The 20,014-nt window shown below is 47.0% G+C and overlaps 1 protein-coding gene and 1 long non-coding RNA gene across 14 annotated transcripts in view; one reads left to right on the top strand and one right to left on the bottom strand.

Annotated features, from left to right (window-relative positions):
* The window catches only part of LOC135107002 (uncharacterized), a 184,482-nt gene that overhangs the window by 42,800 nt on the left and 121,668 nt on the right, over positions 1-20,014 (bottom strand). Inside the window, exon 4 of the long non-coding RNA XR_010271542.1 lies at positions 543-575. This is a non-coding gene — a long non-coding RNA (uncharacterized LOC135107002). The remainder of the gene's footprint in view (positions 1-542; positions 576-20,014) is intronic.
* Positions 1-20,014, top strand: part of LOC135107000 (paired box protein Pax-5-like) — a 169,956-nt gene that overhangs the window by 35,852 nt on the left and 114,090 nt on the right. For 11 of the 13 annotated variants that reach the window (XM_064016522.1, XM_064016509.1, XM_064016521.1 and 8 more), the window contains exon 3: positions 16,416-16,442. The exons of the other annotated variants lie outside the window; for them this stretch is intronic. In XM_064016522.1, the coding sequence (XP_063872592.1) occupies positions 16,416-16,442 (27 nt within the window). The remainder of the gene's footprint in view (positions 1-16,415; positions 16,443-20,014) is intronic. 13 annotated transcript variants of the gene reach the window in all.

Raw genomic sequence — 20,014 nt, forward strand, 5'->3', positions numbered from 1 at the left:
CGGTGGTGCGCTGGTCGGATGCTGCGGTGGTGTAGTGCGTGGTGTTCTGTGTTGGTGGTGTTGGTAGTGGTGGTGGTGCTCGTGTTTATGGGTGGAGGGTGATGGAGATGGAGGTGGTGGCGATAGTGGTGGTGGTTACGCTGATAGTACTGTTGGTGGATGTGTGATAGAAAATAGTAGTAGTAGTAGTTGTAGTAGTAGTAGTAGTAGTAGTAGTAGTAGTAGTAGTAGTAGTGGTGGTGGTGAAGGTTGCAGTGTTGATGTACGAGTGGCGGAGGTGGTGGTGGTGGTGGTGGTGGTGTGAGGGAGCGGTCACTGTACTGTACTGTCTGCTTCTGAAAGTGTGATGGAAACTGGAAAGCCTTGAGTGATGCTGGTGAGGTGCAGTGTTGTGAAAATAAAACCTAACACGACATGAATTTACAAGAAGAACACGTGATGGTTGTTAAGCTTGATAAAATGCACAAACACACACACACACACACACACACACACACACACACACACACATTACATGCAGGTATAATTGTACTCACTCTCACCTCAGCTTCATCTTGCCGTAAGAGTGAGAACACCTGGAAAATTAAAAGAAAACGTAAATCTCAGAATAAGGACTCAACTGACAAAATTTCCTTTGATTTCCCTTAACGAGCCTAAATAGCTTAGTGATTACAGCTACGCAAAACTTTACACAGACAAAGGTAATAGTGTTAAAATGATATACACTACGCATCATTGCAGGAGTTGTAGGTGACACAGAATCTCCCTTTAATCTTCCTTAATAAGACTTAACATATACAAATCCAACCAACTCCGTGACCACTAGACAAGAGCATTAACTCGGACCAACAGCCGGATGATAAATAATTCAATAAACCGTTTAACCCTTTCACTGCGATACGAAACAATTAATAGCACCAGAAGCAATACATGAAGTCTTTATGAGCATCTACAAAAAAGTTAGGATGAAAAAGAATAGATTTTACAATTTCTACGCAGTTTAAAGATAAGACGTGGCTGTGAAACAAGTAAAGATGTCTCAGAGTGATTTGTAATTACGAAAAGGTGTACCAGATCAGAGTCAGAGGGTTAATATGCACTACACGTATATTACTCCACACCAAGACACAGAATAGCGAGGCGTACATTCCGTTCGTGTCCACACCATCCAGGTCAGACGGGAAACCTAACTGAAAGGTGCTTATTTTCCTTCTTAATTACTCGAGATTCTTGAGTAAGTAATGATGGTGCCTTTTTTCTTTTTTTTTTTCACCCTCTAGTCTCAACACCATAATTGGCCTTTACTTCCTATACATACAGACGATAAAAAAAAAAAAGAAAAAAAGAAAAAAAGAAGAAGAAGAAGGAAAAGATGTAAGGTTGAGAAGTTGCATTAAACTGTTCGCCGTTAAGATAAAGATTATGGTGAGTTAAGTTTCGGTAACATTTTTTTTTTTTTTTTTTTAGGGTGCTAAGGTCGTCCCGGTGGCTCATTGGTAAAGTCCTTGAATAGAAAGTACAGAGTGAGAGTTCGGAAGCCGCTGTGTCAATGTAATAACATCTCTTCCAATCCGTTACTTTTGTCTTCCTTGTTGCTGTCGTTGTTGTTATTAATATTCTTCTCTTGTCACTACTATCATCATTATTGTGAGTTTACGAATGTCTTTTTTACTCTTGTTTTGTTATTTTTTGTCTCACTCAGCTCATTATAACTTTTTTCTCTTCGCCTTCTTTTTTGCTCTCCTTTACTTTAATAATACTTCCCTCACCTCACTCCACATCACTGTTATATATCATCACCGCAGCACATTATTGCTCTCTGCATATCATTCCATTCTCTTTAATCTACCTTTCCTTCCTCCCCACCCACATCCTCTTTTCTTACCCTCCCACATCCTCTTCCCCTCCCACATCCTCCCTTCCTCCTTCCCTCCTACTCACGCCCATTGTTCCTTCTGTCCCTCCCTCCCTCCTTCACCTCCCACTTCAAATGCCGCGCCTCACGAGGGACTGACTGACCCGAAAAGAATTTCTCTCCTCAAGAGTTGACTCGCGTTAAACGGAAATGAACTGCGAGGAGAGAGTGAGCAAGAGAGAAGGAAAGAGAGAAAGAAAAAAGCACTATCAAGAGGCTGGTCATTGTTCCTCATGCATTTCAAACCATCTAGGAATAGTTCATTAGGTACTGACGCGTATTGAGTAACGGTACAGGTCAGACTATACGTGGAATATTAACATTACTACGAATTCTGACACCACAGTATATGCGTAAGATATGCAAGCAGAGAAGAGATTCATTACACACATACACATACACACCAGCGCTTTACAATCCAGATATATTTTTGTCTGGGGATTTCTATACGAGACGAGATTTTATGGTGAAACTCAGGGAGAGATTAATGACACTGTTGCATCTTGATACCGAGGAGGAGAACGGGGACGAGGAGGAGGAGGAGGAGGAGGAGGAGGAGGAGGAAGCAGAGGGGACGGGGAAAGGGGAGGTGAGCGGTGTGACATGACGAGGCTCCTGATCAGCAGTTCTAAGAAGTAAGGTTCTGGTCGTGAGGGGCCTGAGAGTGAAGCAAGTGGAAAGGAGGATGGAGGAGAAAGGAGGAAAGAAAGGAAAAGGCAAGGGGAGGACGCGTCGTATATTCCTTCAAACTGGCGGTCTGGAGTTAACCACAAACACAATAACTACTTGAAAATTCCACCTTTCGTCTTCAGCTTGAACGAGACAAAAAATTCAAGGCTGCAATATTTTAAGAGGTAAGATCTAACCTGCGGAGCTTTCACCCTCATCCGCCCGCCTCGCCTCGCGGACCCCGGCACGGCGCGGCAGAGGCTGGCTGATCACCTCGGCTACGCTTCTCAGGCAGCATTTGACACGGCACCCAAGACTCTCCTATTGCGAGCAGACCCTTTCACGAACCTCTCTAAGGAACCTGGGGGACGGGAAGGTGGCGCCGTCCTCCGCTGAAAGCCCAGGATAGTGACGGATGATTTGTTGATAATTGAGAACAAATATTAACGTCGAGGAAAGAAAAATGCAACAGCGTACCTTAGATAATTTTCCCTGATGGTAATGGTGGTGCTAGCGAGGGAGAGAGGATACGGGGGAGCAGGAGATGGTGGAGGAGGAGAAGAAGGAGGAAGAAGCAGGAGAAAAGAAGAAAAATGCTAGTGAAGGAGTCTCGATACATGGACTGATAAACTCCCAAAGTGGTGGTGTGCGCGCCCAATTCAGTTTATGTTTCAGTTTACGTTCTTTCTTCTTCCTCTCTTGAACGCATTCCTGTTTTATCATAAAGGTTAAGTTCCTTACTTTATAATGTACCTTCCAGATCTTCAGTTTTTGTCTCTCTCCTCTTCATCCTCCTCCATCCACTGCTCCTCTCGGGACGGGGAGGGGAAGGCACACAGCCATGAGACTCATTCATCGCATGGAATGACTGGGGTTATCGACCATATCAATCTCGCGAACATCCAACACCTGTCGACCTATTATACTTGGCTGGATCCTCCCGTCGACCCCGGCAGGAGGTGGCAGCGGTGGGTCTGTAAGGTCGGCCGCCCTGCGCGCCAAACCTGAGCTGCTCACACAACACCACCCAGCCTCTTGACACACTCTCCCTCATAAGCGAGGTTTTCAGTGCAGGTCCTCATGCTCAACTAACGAGGTTCTCTTGGGGCAGACTGTTCTTCCCATGATGATAAGTTCGCCTTGCCGGCACAGGTGATAAACGGCGCACTAATGCTCGGGCCCTCGCATGGGGTCTCCTGATAGTGGAAAATCTTAATGCAAATCTGGACGGCGCGACGCGTTGGTGGTCCGGGTGGGTGAGAGCCGCTTTGTTTGGGGTCTCCGGGACCTCGGCCGCCCCCAAAACTCACTGTAATACACGATAATTGGCTATTAAGTCCACTGTTCTCACGACGCCGCTTCATCACCGCCGACCATCACACGCGCGCTGTCCAGATAAAGAATACTTATGTCATAACCGCAAGTTTCCGTTTTGTTCTCCATGCGTGAGTCTGATGGTGTCCGTTCGTTAGTGTGTGTGTGTGTGTGTGTGTGTGTGTGTCCTGTCAGTAGCCAAGTGGTCATGATTAGAGATTATAAACGTGAGAATCGTGAGTAATATTTAACTATTTCGCCATCATTCAATTGTTTAACTCTCTGAGAAGAAAGTGAAACTGGATCGGGGCTTTTGTCTGCTTGAAGGTAAACTCCTGTTGCAGTTGTTGAGTGTTGCTAAATATTCATAATACTAATGCCTCTGATAACTACAATTATGATACTGCTAGTCATGGGGATATTAATGATGACGGTGATGGTGGTGAAGTTGAAGATAAATAAAATAAGAAGGATAGAAACACTCAAATCTCTTTAGTAGCATCCAACACTCTCCCAGCGGACACAGATCCCACAGATGCTCCGTAACACTAAACACACTGAACCTCCACATAAATCCTTTCACTGACCCCCTGACTAGCATCCAGCATTCATACCGTGAGAATTTCAACGTGACCACGAAAAAAAAAATCATGTCCCTCACGCCCTTCCTTCCCCTCCTTATCCCTCACAGCCTCGTGCTCTCATTAACTCCATAAATCTTGCCGTAAAAACAAGACTGCTGGCGAGGAACTAAACTGTAGCTCCTCTGTATAGCGAAGTCACAAGTAGGAGACGTAGGGCGGCGGGCGTGTGAGGGTGTGGGCAGGAAAAGGAAGGGGTAGGGGTGCGCGGGCGTGGGTTAGGCTGACAGGGAGTCCTGCAACAATAACACAAAAGGTATCCTGTTCCCCCAGTGGACTCCTGCCGCTCGCTCCCACACTGCGCCCGCGTGATTCCCGCCCTGCCAGGCCCGTGGGAGCTGCCCGCCTCTCAGGACCTCCTCTGAGAACACGATTTTTCCTTGCTGCGACCTGCCCTCATGATACTCCCGCTTATGCATCCTATGAAATATTAATAATGAGATATCACACACACACACACACACACACACACACACACACACACACACACACACACACACACACACACCTAGGTAAAACACAATAACCAGGTAACAACACTAATGACATGATAATTTATGCATAAAACATTCACCTCTTCCTTATCTCCTCCTGCCACCAATCGAGTGAACTAAAAAACACTTTTCACGAACCGGTTAACACCACAAAAACACTAATACATCACGAACAGAAGCAATAACAATAGTAATACAAGGAAATCTCAGCTAATAGGACGTTCTGCTGACCCACTTGTAACATGTAGCGAATACTCGTAGGGCGGAGGTGCGAGTATAGGAGGAGAAACCCTAATAGCAAGGAGGGGCAACGATAGCCATCTGGCGGGGCAGGCAAGCGATACACTCATCCAGCAAAGGCCGCGACAATCCATTCATCACAGCACGAGTTTGTTGCACGCTGAGGGGAGAAGAGGGAGGGAGGCTGGCAGGCTAAAAGAGGAGAAGGAGGAGAAGGAGGAAGAGGAGGAGGAAGAGGAAGAGGAGGAGGAGGAGGAGGAGGAGGAGGAGGAGGAGGAGGAGGAGGAGGAGGAAGTATGTGAGGAACGAGTGATGACAGGGCAGGAAGACAGGGAGGCAGGGTGTAGGAAAGACAGGGAGAGGGAGGGAAAGAGAAAAAAGAGAGGAGGAGGAGGAGGAGGAGGAGGAGGACAAAGGATTTCACATAATGAGGTCGGGATTTGTTTTTACATTGGTAGTGTGTTTTTCTTTCATGCGTCAGTCTCTCTCTCTCTCTCTCTCTCTCTCTCTCTCTCTCTCTCTCTCTCTCTCTCTCTCTCTCTCTCTCTCTCTCTCTCTAACATGTTTTCACTGTTTTCTTTCTCTTTTTTTTTCTTTTTTCTTTTCTCTCTCTTATTTTTTTACGAGGAGCCCTGTGAGCCAATAAACCACCTCAATGGAAGCAAAAAGTGGATCTCTCGGAAAACTTGAAAATGAGTCTGAAGGGAGGTGTGTGTGTGTGTGTGTGTGTGTGTGTGTGTGTGTGTGTTAGTGAATGGTGGTGAGTGCTTCTGGTGCATGTTCCGGTTGTAGTAGTGCCATGCCGTTGTTGTTGTCGTTGTTATTGTTAGTAACGGTGGTGGTGGTGGTGGTTGAGGAAGTGACGAGGAAGAGAAACAACCGGTTATATAATTTTTGGGTCACGGGACTCGGGGCGTTTAAAAGACGTACGGAGTAAGTGGCGGAGGTGCGAGAACAAGTGACGGGAGGAGGACGAGGAGGACGAGGAGGAGGAGGAGGAGGAGGAGGAGAATTATGGGGTGGAGTTCTATAACCAGTGACGTCAACAACTGTTCCCACCACCCCCCGCCCGACACCTTTCCTTCCTCACTTCTCTCTCTGTCTCTCGCTCCCTGCCTCATCAGCCTCCCTCTCTCCTTCCCTCCCTTCATCGCACTGCCCTCAGCGCCCTATATTACTTTCATATCTAAGAGATCTACATCTGTGTGGCCGCGTCAGGGCAGCACCCAACTCACCACGGGGTCAGAGCGCAGCGGAGGGAGTGAGTCTGCAAAAACTTTATACGAGTCTCCCCCCTTAGCTCAATTTCCAAGCTTCTGTAGTGTCTTGCCTCTACCGCCCCTCCCACGCATGCTCAGTGTCTCTCTCCGGAAGGTTATAGCAGTGGATGTTGATGCTTACTGTTGGTTATGATTTTGAAGTTAATAAAGTTACCAGGGGATTAGTTTGCATTCCATTGCTACCAGATTTTGAGTGACTCGTAAGCGTAAGATTAATTTTGTAGCAGAGACAAGACCGTCACGAATATGTACACGCGGAGGTCGTTCCCCTAAGTGTCAAGAGGCGGATCTGGCGTCAACCCCTCTTGGGAAAAAAAAAAAGGTGTAAATAAAAAGTGATGAACATTTACACGTTTTCCCACAAATATTCGTCAACCGGCGAAACTCACGACACCACATCTCCAGCTTCCATCAGACACACTCGTGGGTCTGGAGACGAGTGCTTTTTTTTTTTTTATCATTATTACCTGACCTCATGCAATGTACCCCCCTCTTTATCTTGGTCGATCACGTGACCAGCAAAATATTTCCTGTGTCACTCGAGCCAAAGTTTATCTGTGTGTCGGAGCGTTTTGAGCGTGGAGGCGGCGGCGGTCCCGTTGCAGGATCCCGCTAGGTGGCGGCGAAGGGCTCTGTCACGGGCCGCGTCTGCTCGCCTCCTCACGACTCCAGCTTCAGCGACTCCCACCCTCCGCTGCCGAATGGTACTTCTTAACCTCAAACATTTGCCATGACAACGGCCTAGCGCAGGGTACACGAAGAAAACGCTCCCATGATCTGTGTAAAACGTGAGCGTTCTTGTGCATGACATGAGCAAGTTTCTTCAACACCTTTCGACACGTGGAATCATCTTTGGAGCTTTTCTTCATCTCTCCGTCGCTCCTCCTCCTCCTCCTTTCTCACCTCCTCCCTCCCTGCGTGGCTCCCCAACTGACCCAAACCCGATAATCTTTCACCTGTTCGCTGTCGAAATTCTGTTAGCGAGACCCAGACAGGTGGACCACCCGGAGATGAAGGGTGAGGCAGGAGGGAGGGGAATGAAAAGGGGGAAGAGCGAAGGAACAAAACAAAACAAGTTTTTTTCTTTAACCAAACATTTTTTTCTATATCCGATCCATTCAGTTTATCGTTTCAATTCATATAATCTTGTATTTCTTCATTCCTAACATTCTTTTTTTTCGCTTTTATATTTCTTTACTTTCCTCAAGGGATGTTTTCAGCCATACATGTATTTAACCTTCCTTCCTTCCTTCCTTCCTTCTTTCCTCTTTCGTCCCTTCCTTCCTTCTTTCTTTCCTTCCTTCCTTTTCTCCCTCCTTCCTTCCTTACTTCCCTCCTTCCCTCCTTCTCTCCCTCCCTTCCTCCTTCCCCCTCCCTTCCTTCCTTTATTCCTTTCTTCTTCACCACTGCTAAAAATGACGTCGAGTGCCAAGTATTAATAGTGTTCCGTGTGAAGCAACAAACCCAATATATATAAAAAAAAGAAAGACTCCGTACCTTAATCATCAAAGGCGCCAACACACAACAATAATAACAAAACAACACGGCGACGGCGCGGGAGTGTGTGGGAAAGGAAAAGGAAGAGAATGGGATGAGAGAGGGAAGAGAAGGAGGGAAGGGAGGGAGGACGAGTGGGGTGGGATTGGGAGATACAGCTTGAACTCCAGCAATCACAGCTCACCATCTCCCTCAATAGCCGGCTCTCACTATCACCCATCGCCTCTCCCGCTAGTCGGTCCGCCTCGCCTCGTCTCACCTCGCCTCGCCTCGTCCCACGGCGTACCAAGAGGGAAAGTCACACCCGCTGAGTCTTTGCATATTAAGCAGAACTAGAATGTAGGTAGGCGTCTTCATCAATATCCTCTTCACAAGTCTCTCTCTTTCTCGTTCTCTCTCTCTCTTCCTCTTGCGCACTCTATCTCCGCCTCCTCTTTTGTTGTTATTCTTGTTCCTCCTTGCAAAAAAAAAAGAGCAAACGACTTCACTATCTCGTTTTCTTTCAGTCATTGTGTTAAATATCAAACATTGCCATATACGGACTTTCGCCAGGCACTTCAATGTCATGTACTGTTTTTGCCATATTTTTCCTTCGCTCTTCAAGGTTGGAATTTCTTGCGTAGCGCTGCGATTCGGCGATGGCGGCGTGTATCGCTCTTACCCACTCGCGTGACGGTGGTGAAAGTCGCTTGCCATCGCCTATAGCAGTGACCGGTTTCCAGCTTTATCAGATGCGAATGAGAAGTGAAATTATACTTTACCACACCATCTTGGAGTATAAATTCGATGGCCCTTTACTAAAACTGGCGAACGTACACGGAAAATAAACCCACATTATCGCCTCGCCCGTAATCTTGTCATCGCGTTCCAAACTCTGCATACTTACTGCCTGTGCTTCTGCTGCCGCTCCTGCCGCCATTGCTGACCCCTTTACCTGTTGACCCGGGGGAAGGGAAGGCTACTCTTTCATCTGCGGCGGCGACAAGTATAAAGCAGCAGACTAAGCCCTATACTCACTATGCTCGCTCTTTCACTCCTCCCTCCTTTACCGCCCCTGCAAAATAGACACACTAAAAGCCTGCCTGGCCATAAGTTACCTCAGAGAAAAGTTGACCCCACTGAAAGGCATCGTCACTATAAATCAGTCTTTTCACCGCTGAGAGATCCGGGAGATAATGTTTAATTAAGGTACTGGTCCGTGCTGAAAGCCTCTCCCTGCCTCCCTCCTCCTTGCGGGAGTGTAATATCTTTTAATATGGTAAGCAGTGAGAGAGAGAGAGAGAGAGAGAGAGAGAGAGAGAGAGAGAGAGAGAGAGAGAGAGAGAGAGAGAGAGAGAGAGAGAGAGAGAGAGAGAGAGAGAGAGAGAGAGAGAGAGAGAGAGAGAGAGAGAGAGAGAGAGAGAAACAAGAAAAGAACATTCCAAATACCTACGTGACAACAACCAGCTCTCACACGGCAAACAACAACGAGGAAAAAACAAGAAGCAGCATCAACAAGTATTTCATGAGCGGTGCATCGTGATGGGAGGGTGCTACTGAGTTACTTGTTCATGACTTGAGCCGTGGCGGGGCGAGTGGTGCTGCTGATACTTATAAAACTTAATAATCAAGCGCCTCTTGAGCCGCACGTATGAGGCGATGATGAAGCCGTGAGCTTAAAGAGGAGGAAGAAGAGAAGGAGAAGTAGTAAGAGGAAGGAGAAGGAGAAGGAGGGAGGAAGGAAGAGGAGGAGGAGGAGGAAACTATTTACTGCTGCAAGACCGCCGTTTCTGGAGTTTAAAAAGCACTGAACTTCAGATATTTGTGCATCCTCCCCTCACAGTTTCCACGCTGGTTTCCTCCTCCTCCTCCTCCTCCTACCCGTTCTTCCCCACAAAGCAAGCAGGCGGGGGAGGGAATTCAGACGCTCCCGCAGAGACACGAAGTGTAAACGAGATCCTGGATGGATGTAAATGTTAAGAGGGAAGAAGGAAAAAAAACACGGAAAGGAATGCTAATGAATAAAAAGAGACGATAGCGGTATCACAAAGGAATTACAAATGACTAAAAAAATAATAAAGGAGACACCTGGAGACCTGTCATTAGATGATTTTTCTTCTTCTTATAGCGGTAATAGGATTTTCGTTTTAAAGGTGCATGAATACAGATTTAACAATACTATAGTGTCCTGTGAACGTTAAAGAGATGCACCTTCTATCCCGCCTGAATGGTGTTACAGTGTACGCAAATAGACAGAGTTTCCTGCGCTCAGTTAAAGGTCCGAGCGCGGCTGAGAGGAGAAAAAAAACCGGTATTGTGTGACAAAACAATAACATCATTACGGAGTCCCCGCCTTGTCCCAGCGAACTTCCGTCACGGCACCTCGCGCCACACACACAAGACGTCACCTGCATACACACACACACACACACACACACACACACACACACACACACACACACACACACACACACACACACACATGGAAACTCTACCTTCAAGTCATGATAAACCCATGTCGTGACACACACACACACACACACACACACACACACACATACACACACACACTTGCATCACACACTCACGCAAACATAATCAGCAATCCCATCATTCTCGAGTCTATTCATCCACCATATATTCCCCCACTTAACATGTTGCTGAAAATTTAGGTCATACTAAAAAAAAAAAATATTTCATCATTGTTTAACTTGATACAACACTAGCGGCTTATCTCTCCCCCACTCCAACCCCATCCCATCTCACGGAGGAGCAGAGGGCATGCGGTGGGCGAATCTAGGGCGTGGGCGTGTGTTCCCGCCCACACCGGAAGGGCGTCTCCTGCCAGTGTGGGTGGGGGAGTTAGAGGAGCAGAGGGAGGGGGAAGGAAAAGAGGAAGGCAGAGTGGGAGGGAAAGGGGAGCAGGATGATCTGAAGTCGGTATAGTTTCTCTCTCTCTCTCTCTCTCTCTCTCTCTCTCTCTCTCTCTCTCTCTCTCTCTCTCTCTCTCTCTCTCTCTATCTATCTATCTATCTATCTATCTATCTATCTCTCTCTCTCAATCCTTCCTCTTCTTCTCTTCCTCAATCTTCTACGCTTCACTTTTCCTCTCCTTGACATTCTTCATCTTTTCCTCCCCTTGTTATTCTCCTATTCTTCACTCCTCATGCATCACTCCCCCGAGGAGCTTCCGATGCACAACACTGGTCTGGTTAGGAAAGCCTTGGTAACTTCCTTCCCTCCCGCTTCACCTGGACATTCACACCTTCGACAGGTGAACTGCAGCAGCTAGAGCGAGTAGCCTCTCTCTCTCTCTCTCTCTCTCTCTCTCTCTCTCTCTCTCTCTCTCTCTCTCTCTCTCTCTCTCTCTCTCTCTCTCTCTCTCTCTCTCTCTCTGTCGTTTCGTTACGTATCGTTTGTGTTCATTCTCCAAGCTGCACGTAATGAATCGCCTGAACGAAGATGATCGAGATCCCGGGAAGAGGAAGCGCCTCTCCTGTACGTTTTATCACAATGGAAGAAAATGGAGGGAGGGAGTGAGGAAAAGGAGGAAGAGAGGGAGGGTGGGAGGGAAGCAAGGAGGAAGGGAGGGAGGGAGGGAGGTGCAGTAGACAGAGAGACAGCGTTCAGGAGGGCGTACAAGAGACTACAAAGTCACATGTACACAGATTACTCGGCTGCCATTCTTCCCCTCACCTTCCATCCTCACACCTGTTGTACTTCTGTAATTAGCAAGCCCCGTCCTTCTTCCTCCTCCATCTCTCTCACCTGGATTCCTCTCACACCTGCCACGCCCGCCCTCCTACCTTTTCTCCTCGTCCTCCACCGCGGCGGCGTCCCAGAAACACACCTGTCGGCGGCACCTGAGGCATACCTTTAAAAGACTCCGACGACGCAGTACAATTAGATAACACTAAGAACGATCCCTCGTCCCTTCTAAGCTCCTATCTCTCCTTTCGACATGGTATTGGTAAAAGCGTGTTTGAATGCTTCTTTTTACGAGCGAGTGGGCACACACACACACACATACACACACACACACACACACACACACACACACACACACACACACACACACACACACACACACACACACGATGATTTGCGTAAAATAAAAATAAAAAAATCCAGAGAAACGTCTTTCGTTGTGCGTTCCACATTTTTTGTATATATTTTCAATGAGGAACCAAAGAACTGACACGTAGAGAGAGAGAGAGAGAGAGAGAGAGAGAGAGAGAGAGAGAGAGAGAGAGAGAGAGAGAGAGAGAGAGAGGTAATACACACACAAACTGAGTAGAAAGGTGATGCTGTGAGTGAGTTGATCTTTTGGTCTTTCTCTGAGGTCCTGTTAGGCATGTTAGGTTTACAGTTTCCTCTCGTGAACCTGATGAGGGGATGGGTGAGGAGGGAAGGAGGGAGGGAAGGAGGGAGAGAGGGAAAGGAGAGGAGAGGGGAGGAGGCAGGGAGGGTGGAGAAAGGAGGGAGTAAAGGGGTGTAACGTCTCTCCTGATAACAGTAGTTTGTCTTAGTGGGGTCTCGTGATGAGAGAGAGAGAGAGAGAGAGAGAGAGAGAGAGAGAGAGAGAGAGAGAGAGAGAGAGAGAGAGAGAGAGAGAGAGAGAGAGAGAGAGAGAGAGAGAGAGAGAGAGGGAAAGGGGGGAGGCTGGGAACATGACAGAGAAGAGTGAGATGAGTAACTGCAGCAAAAAAAAAATAATAATAATAACAACACGCGAGAGAAGAAAGTCGGAACCTAGAGCAGCAAACAATTGAGTGACGAGGGAAATATCGCCGCGCCAGGCATGGTGACTCTGTGCGGGTTTCACTCCCTTCACTATATTCACAGCACCCTCATCATCACCACCTTACTAACTGCACCGTCACCTAACATTCACACACTCTACACCCACTACACCCCTCCAAATCGCAATACTTAACACGTCTTGTATCACATTACACCTCTATCATAACACACTGCTCGTATTTCGTCACCATATATACTCACACTGACTGCCGCATTCAGTACACTTCCAACACGCTCCTCCTTGACTTCTGCAGCCTCACTCTATCTCTTACACCTTCCCTCACCCTTTCTTGCCCCGCACCTTCACCATACACTGCCGATACTCTCAATGTCATCGTAACACCCCATCATACAGAAAGCACCTCTATTAACACCGCACAATGCCCATGACACGCAGAATCAACACATGCATAGCACTTTATAATGAGCAGTGTTTTTAAAAAGATGATCAGCGTGTAGTCACTTTGTCATCGTGATAATTTTGCCTATTCGTTACTTTTTTCCCCTCGTCTATGGGCAGACTGTTTTGTCCTTGTGGCGGCCGCTATCAAAAAGGTGAATAGCTCCAGCCTACTTTTTAGGGACGAGAAAAAAGTGAGGTAGAACACCTGAACGGGGAAATTACCTGAGCTCACACACCTGGCGGCCCACTCACTCCTCTCTCCTGGTCCAGCGCGAGGAAAAAGAGAGGAAGGCGACGCATAGTGATGAAGTCAATAAAATAGGAGGGGAAAAAAATGGTGTTGCTAATACTGCATTCAGGGCAAACCACGCTGGACGAGCCACACGCATAAAAATGTATAAATATTCCACGCAGGAAATTATGAATGATGACGTGGAAGAAGCCAAAGAAGGGCAATGGAAGACAACAGGAAGGTGAGACACGGAAAAAAAGTGAATCTCTACGGATAAATCTGTTATCAAAAACCGAACGAGCTGTGCGAAAAGAAGCAAACCCGAACAAAATAAGTCCGAACCGGTCTGAACAGAACATCGTAACAAGTGAGAACTAGAAAAAAAGAGCAAAAATAGACTCCACCCACACACACACACACACACACACAACACCCGTAATGTTATCTGGAAACCCAGCAACTACACCAACCGACTTGATCTACAAGACACTGTAAACAGGAGTGGCTGCATGATGGTCGGCAGTGAAAATTAAACACACGAATAATTAAACCATTTCTAGCGCAGAGATCCATATGAAGTGATGGGTTAGGTGTCCAGAACTGAGGAATAGGAAGGTGGAGATAGAAGAGAAGGTGTAGGAGGTGCAGAAGGTGTAGGAGGCAGGGACAGCAGGGGAGGCAGGCGCGGCGTGAGGCAGGCAGGCATGACAATAACAGTCTGAAGGACGCGGTGTTGGCGGCAGGCGACACGCACGACCGACCCGACCAGGATTATCTCCATCCACTCTCCATCCACTCCCTGCCGCTCCTCCGCTCCACAACCACCACCACCTCCACCTTCTCATCCTCAACACTTTATCCACACTCCCTCTACCTCTATATCCACAAACTCTCCACCACCTCATCCACACGTCTGCTATACTAGCATCTCTGCTCACGTCCACTACGCTGCATCCACTCACCCACCCAATACCACTTGACATCCACTCGCACATCCACTATGGCGGACTTCCTTGCTTCAGAACGTAATGTTATTTACAACTAGACATTTTCTGAGAATACACACAATATTTACGCAAATGGTGATGTGTTAAGTTCCTGCAGCAGGTGGAGGTTATAGCAGTGGTCTTCCTGGCCCCCCACCTGTCTTTCCTCTGCTCTCATGGGGGGAGGGAAAGAGAGAAGGAGTCTGAGCTGCGAATGAGTAGAAAAAAGAAAGGAATAAAGGAAGAATAAAGAAGTTAGGGCTGTGAAAGTTTAACGCAGATTTTGATAACACAAAGAGACACCTTCAATTTAATGAGAATAGAAGTTCGTGGTGATTTAGAGGAGTGGTGATGGTGGTGGTGGTGGTGATGGTGGTGGCGGCGAGGATGTCACGTGAAAGACACAAGTGAGAGAGACGGGAGGAGAGGGAAGAGAGAAAGGGAGGCTGATGATCTGGCTCGTTAATGAAGTCATAGGAAAGCCTTGGGACCTCAGATCGTAGACAAAGATATTTTACTTGTGTCTGCGGGTGGAGGTGGAAGGAGAAGGGAAGGAGTGTGTGGCGAGCTCGCGCGTGCACACACACACACACACACACACACACACACACACACACACACACACAAGGGGACTAGACCGTGACCATTGCCGGAGAGCTGCGAGCCTCCTGTTCCCCCCCCACCCCCTTACCTGCAGCGAGCGCCTCAACACCCCGCACACTTGAATGCGTGCGGGGGCGTGCAGAAACTCCAGGATATTAACAAGGGGGTATTTTGAACTAGTATGGGGGCAGCGGGGTGGGTGTGAAGGATGGCGTAAGGAAAAGACGAGAGCTGGTGTTACTCGAGGGTAGTGTGACAAATAGATGGACAGCTAACTTCATCTCCTTCCCCTCCTCCTCCTCTTCTTCTTCCTCCTCCACTATACATATCCTTCCTGCCGTCCATATTTTCATCCACAACAAATCCTCACTGGCACATTCATCACATTCTTTGTCATCATTCCCCCGTAATTCTTTCATCATCGCTCTCATCTCCATTCATCAAAAAACTCTCTGTCCAATGTGGGAGCAAGAGGAAGAGGAGAAGGAGGAGAAGAAGGAGGAGGAGGAGGAGGAGGAGGAGGAGGAGGAGGAGGAGGAGGAGGAGGAAGGGGAGGAGGAGGAGGCAGTGGTAGTGGTGGTGGTAGTAGTGGTGGTGACAGCGGTGGCGGTAGTGGTAGAAGGAGGGTGGGCGGGGACAGGAGAGCTCGGAAGGCACGTACATATCTCAGTAAAAACGTCTCAGCTGCGCCTGCCTCCCTCACTCACGCCGGACAAAAACACCACAGTCTCCCTGCAACAAAAGATCACAGAGGTGTCCAGGCTCCTCTCGCCGGGACCGCAAGGCAAAGGCTATTAAAGTTCACCCTCTCTTTAATACGCGCAGGAGGAGAGTAACCAGGTGTTCCGTTCCCAGGGTAAAGGTGCGTCTTTCATTCATATTCTTCGCTACCCTCGCGGATTTTGTGCAAACGTGTCTTTCGCGCGGTTCCGTTGCGGCGGTGGCGGCGGCGGCGTGTGTGTTTCGCTCGAGTTAGATCTGGTAATTACTGTTGTGGTTTCGCGGCGGAAGGATGAATGTCGCGCAGACGCCCATTACAGGTTATGTTCAGCTTAAGAAAACACTGCGCTAGAAATGACTGGGAATGTGAACCTTTAAACTAAAACCCACACGAGGTGAATAAGCAAAACTCACGTTCTCTTAACACACAAAACTCTTATATTCATCCATATCAACTCTTAAAGTCAATTCCAACTGTAGTATTCCTCCACATGTAAAAATGTCTTCTTTTTTTAGGTAGACGGTCTTCAGAGAATTGTAAGGCTAAGGAGGATGTGTTGTAATGATTGTGTTTGTATACCCGTGTGTAGGCTCCGCGCTCCACGGCTGTCTCTTATATGCCTTGTCTCTTCCTGTCAGGTCACTCGGCGGGAGCATGTGACGAAGGTATGGTTATGATTCTGCGTCCTGTTGACACTAACTCGGGGGTTGCTGGTGTGTGGGAATGCTTTACTAACGGAGAGAGAGAGAGAGAGAGAGAGAGAGAGAGAGAGAGAGAGAGAGAGAGAGAGAGAGAGAGAGAGAGAGAGAGAGAGATTGCATTCGTGTAGCATAACAAATGAAGAACGGAATGAACCTGTACTTTCCTTTGTAAAGTTGAATTGACTGACTGCATACTAACAGTGTGTAATTAACCACTGACCAGTTATCTATTATCAATATGTCAAATGTGAGAAGAAATAACAACAAGTAACACAAATACATATATAATAATGTAGCACAAACAAATACAAGAAAACGGGAAAAAAGAATCAAGTAAACACAGATGTAAAGAAAATGTCAGATGAAGAAGAAAGAGTTACATTACAGTCTTACATATTTCACTACACCTTGCTTCTCTTCCATTCCTTCCTTCCTATGTTTTTTTTTTTTTTTCTCTAACCACCTTATCACCATTCTTTCTACCTTCGTACTCTTTTTTTTTAATTCTCTCTCTCTCTCTCTCTCTCTCTCTCTCTCTCTCTCTCTCTCTCTCTCTCTCTCTCTCTCTCTCTCTCTCTCTCTCTCTCTCTCTCTCTCTTGCTCTTATCAGACTCACAGATATGTATGTATTCAGCACACAACAATGGAGACATTAATCTTTACCATCAAAAGGAATGTTTTTTTTTCTTAATCAGGTTCTTTAGATCAAGACTCAGGAGCGTCTACAGAAAGGAAACAGGTGAGGCAGCGGTGCAACCAACAAGTGATACAGGCAATGGGTTAATTGATTAATGATTAACTGATGCTAGTAAAAGGCGCCGCGAAAAACTGTGGTCGTGAATATTAAACATGTATTGCTAAACTGTATATACGAGAAAAATCAAAGTGGCATTATTTTAAAAGATGAAATTACGTTAGTTAATCAAAAAGAATGGAGAAGAAAATTAAAGAGATGTATCACGTCAAATAACAATGAGAGATCAGTTGTAAGGATATGACATACCAGATGAGTGACTTGGAAACGCTGACACATACAAACAACAGACCACTTGTAAAATCTGTGCAAGGATTGATGAATTAGTTACTCCTCTCCTCTGGGTTCGTAAGAGTTAAATACATTAGCGAAACAGTAATGGGATATTAGAATAATGTTAAATTCCTCCACGCAACATAACAAAGCCAACAAACCAAATCACACACAGGATTAGGTAAACACTGAACAAACATCGAGTCATAAAATTTCACAATAAAAAAAACGTCGGTTCCATAAAAAAAAAAAAAAAAAAACCAGGAGCATTATTTCCTCTGCGCATCAACACCACCACTACTACCACCATCACCACCACCACCACCAATACAAGTACATGAAGAAATCAATCATAGAAAACACATGACCCTTCTCAGCTGACAGACACATTAGTGACAGTGAACAGATCCACCTAATGCTACTCAAGTGTTCACGTCACCACCTGAACGAGGAATGGCAACATCTCCTCTTGTTTGCTACTATCTGATTGTAAAGGTGTGTGTGTAGCCTTGTTCGTGTCTCATTGTCCATTCTCAAAAGGTAGTAGTAAAAATGTGGGTTAGATTTAGTACAGTTTAGATGTAGTTAAGTAATTATCTACCTCTGTCCTCTTCAGTATGTATTTCTGTCTGTCTGTCTGTCTGTCTGTGTGCCTGCCTGCCTATTTGTCAATCCAGACTTCTAGAAACTAGGATACAAGGTGGCCAAACAATATCCATATAAGTGCTAATCAATCTCTCCACCTGTATTTTTAAATGTTCAACTACCAGTCTCTCTCTCTCTCTCTCTCTCTCTCTCTCTCTCTCACTCTCTCTCTCCGTCTCTCTCTCTCTCTCTCTCTCTCTCTCTCTCTCTCTCTCTCTCTCTCTCTCTCTCTCTCTCTCCGTGTGTGTGTGTGTGTGTGTGTGTAGGAGAAGAACCTTGACTTATGTATTTTTCTTTCCTTGGTTTTGCTGACGAAGGACTTCTCTCCCTCCCTCCCTCCCTCTCTCTCTCTCCCTCCCCTCTCCCTCCATCCCTCCCTCCCTCAGTGTGTGTTCTCTTCAGGGCGTGAGTCTTCACTGCCTCCTCCGCCCCTTCCTCCTTCCTCCTCTGCTTTCCTTCCTTTGTCTCGCCTCTCTTTTCATTCTCACCTTCCTGCTTTCACATTCATTCACTTCTTCTCCTCCTCTTTCCTTACATCACCTCACACACACACACACACACACACACACACACACACACACACACACACACACACTAAAGAGACACACACACACACACACACACACACACACACACACACTAGAGAGAGAGAGAGAGAGAGAGAGAGAAAGGTTTGCACACAGTCTGTAAAAAAAATCTACCTTTTTCTCTCTTTTTTCTCTCTCTCTCTTTTCCGTCTAGTGATGTAAAATATAATGCATGATTTCAGTGAATCTCTCTCTCTCTCCCTCTCCCTCTCCCTCTCCCTCTTCCTCTCTCTCTCTCGCTCTCTCTTTCTCTCTCTCTCTCCCTCTCTACCCCACCCCAAGTTACATTTTTTAAACGTCTCATCTGAACGTACATGACAGTCACACATTTTTTCTTGTATATGTAGTCACGAACACTTTCTCCGCCTCCTCTTGTTCCCCTTCCCCCTTCCTTCTCAACACCCTTCTTCTTGCACGCTCAAGAGGTAGTGAAGGAGGAGAAGGAGGGAAGGAGGGGAGTTGGGGACTGGAACTCAAGGGGGTAGGACCAGTAAGAAGCAGAGAATGAATGGATGTCACCTAAGCGGGGCCAAGACAGCGGGAAACTCGCGTGCCGTTTTTCCCCTTTGGACACGAGCGAGCCTTACCGTGCTGTATGTGTATGTGTGGGAAGTTGAGGGTGAGCAAGTGACAAGAGTGATAAGTTACTGTGTTTGCGGGTTCTCTTTCTCTCTTCGTCTGTTTCTCTGTCTCCTTCTGTCTGTCTGATTGTCTGTCTTATTCCTTCTTTTCACATCTCTGTGTTTTCTCTTTTCTATATTCCTTGATTTTAGTTTTGCTACAAGTAAATGTTTAAATGGAAGAGAGAGAGAGAGAGAGGGAGAGAGAGAGAGAGAGAGAGAGAGGAGAGAGAGAGAGAGAGAGAGAGAGAGAGAGAGAGAAAGCGCATCCCATCCCTTGTCTTCCACTGAGAAGCGTGCAACTCGCGCGCCCTCACCTCTTATTGAAAACGAGGCGCTGAACGGAGAGGGAGGAGGAGGCGGAGAGGGGGCGGGAGGTTCAGCATAAGAGGAGCGTGCGAGGCTGAAAGAGGAAGCCAGGGGTGAGGAGGGGGCGGTGAAAAGAGGCCACTAGCTAGGCGGGGGGAGACGTGGGCTCAGAGGAAAGGGGGAGAGAAGGTAAAGGGATGCACAGGGGAAGGTAAGGCCCCCTAAGGACAGGCCAAGGCACTGACAAGGTTAGCAACCACTACCCTTCAACATTCGTGACTTTTCAGAACGTTTCTAGACTCGCCATAAAATTAGTTGGCTAGTTTACGACGGGAAGAGGCAAAAGTG

Source organism: Scylla paramamosain, chromosome 14 (assembly GCF_035594125.1).
Source record: "Scylla paramamosain isolate STU-SP2022 chromosome 14, ASM3559412v1, whole genome shotgun sequence".
Lineage (NCBI taxonomy): Eukaryota > Metazoa > Arthropoda > Malacostraca > Decapoda > Portunidae > Scylla > Scylla paramamosain.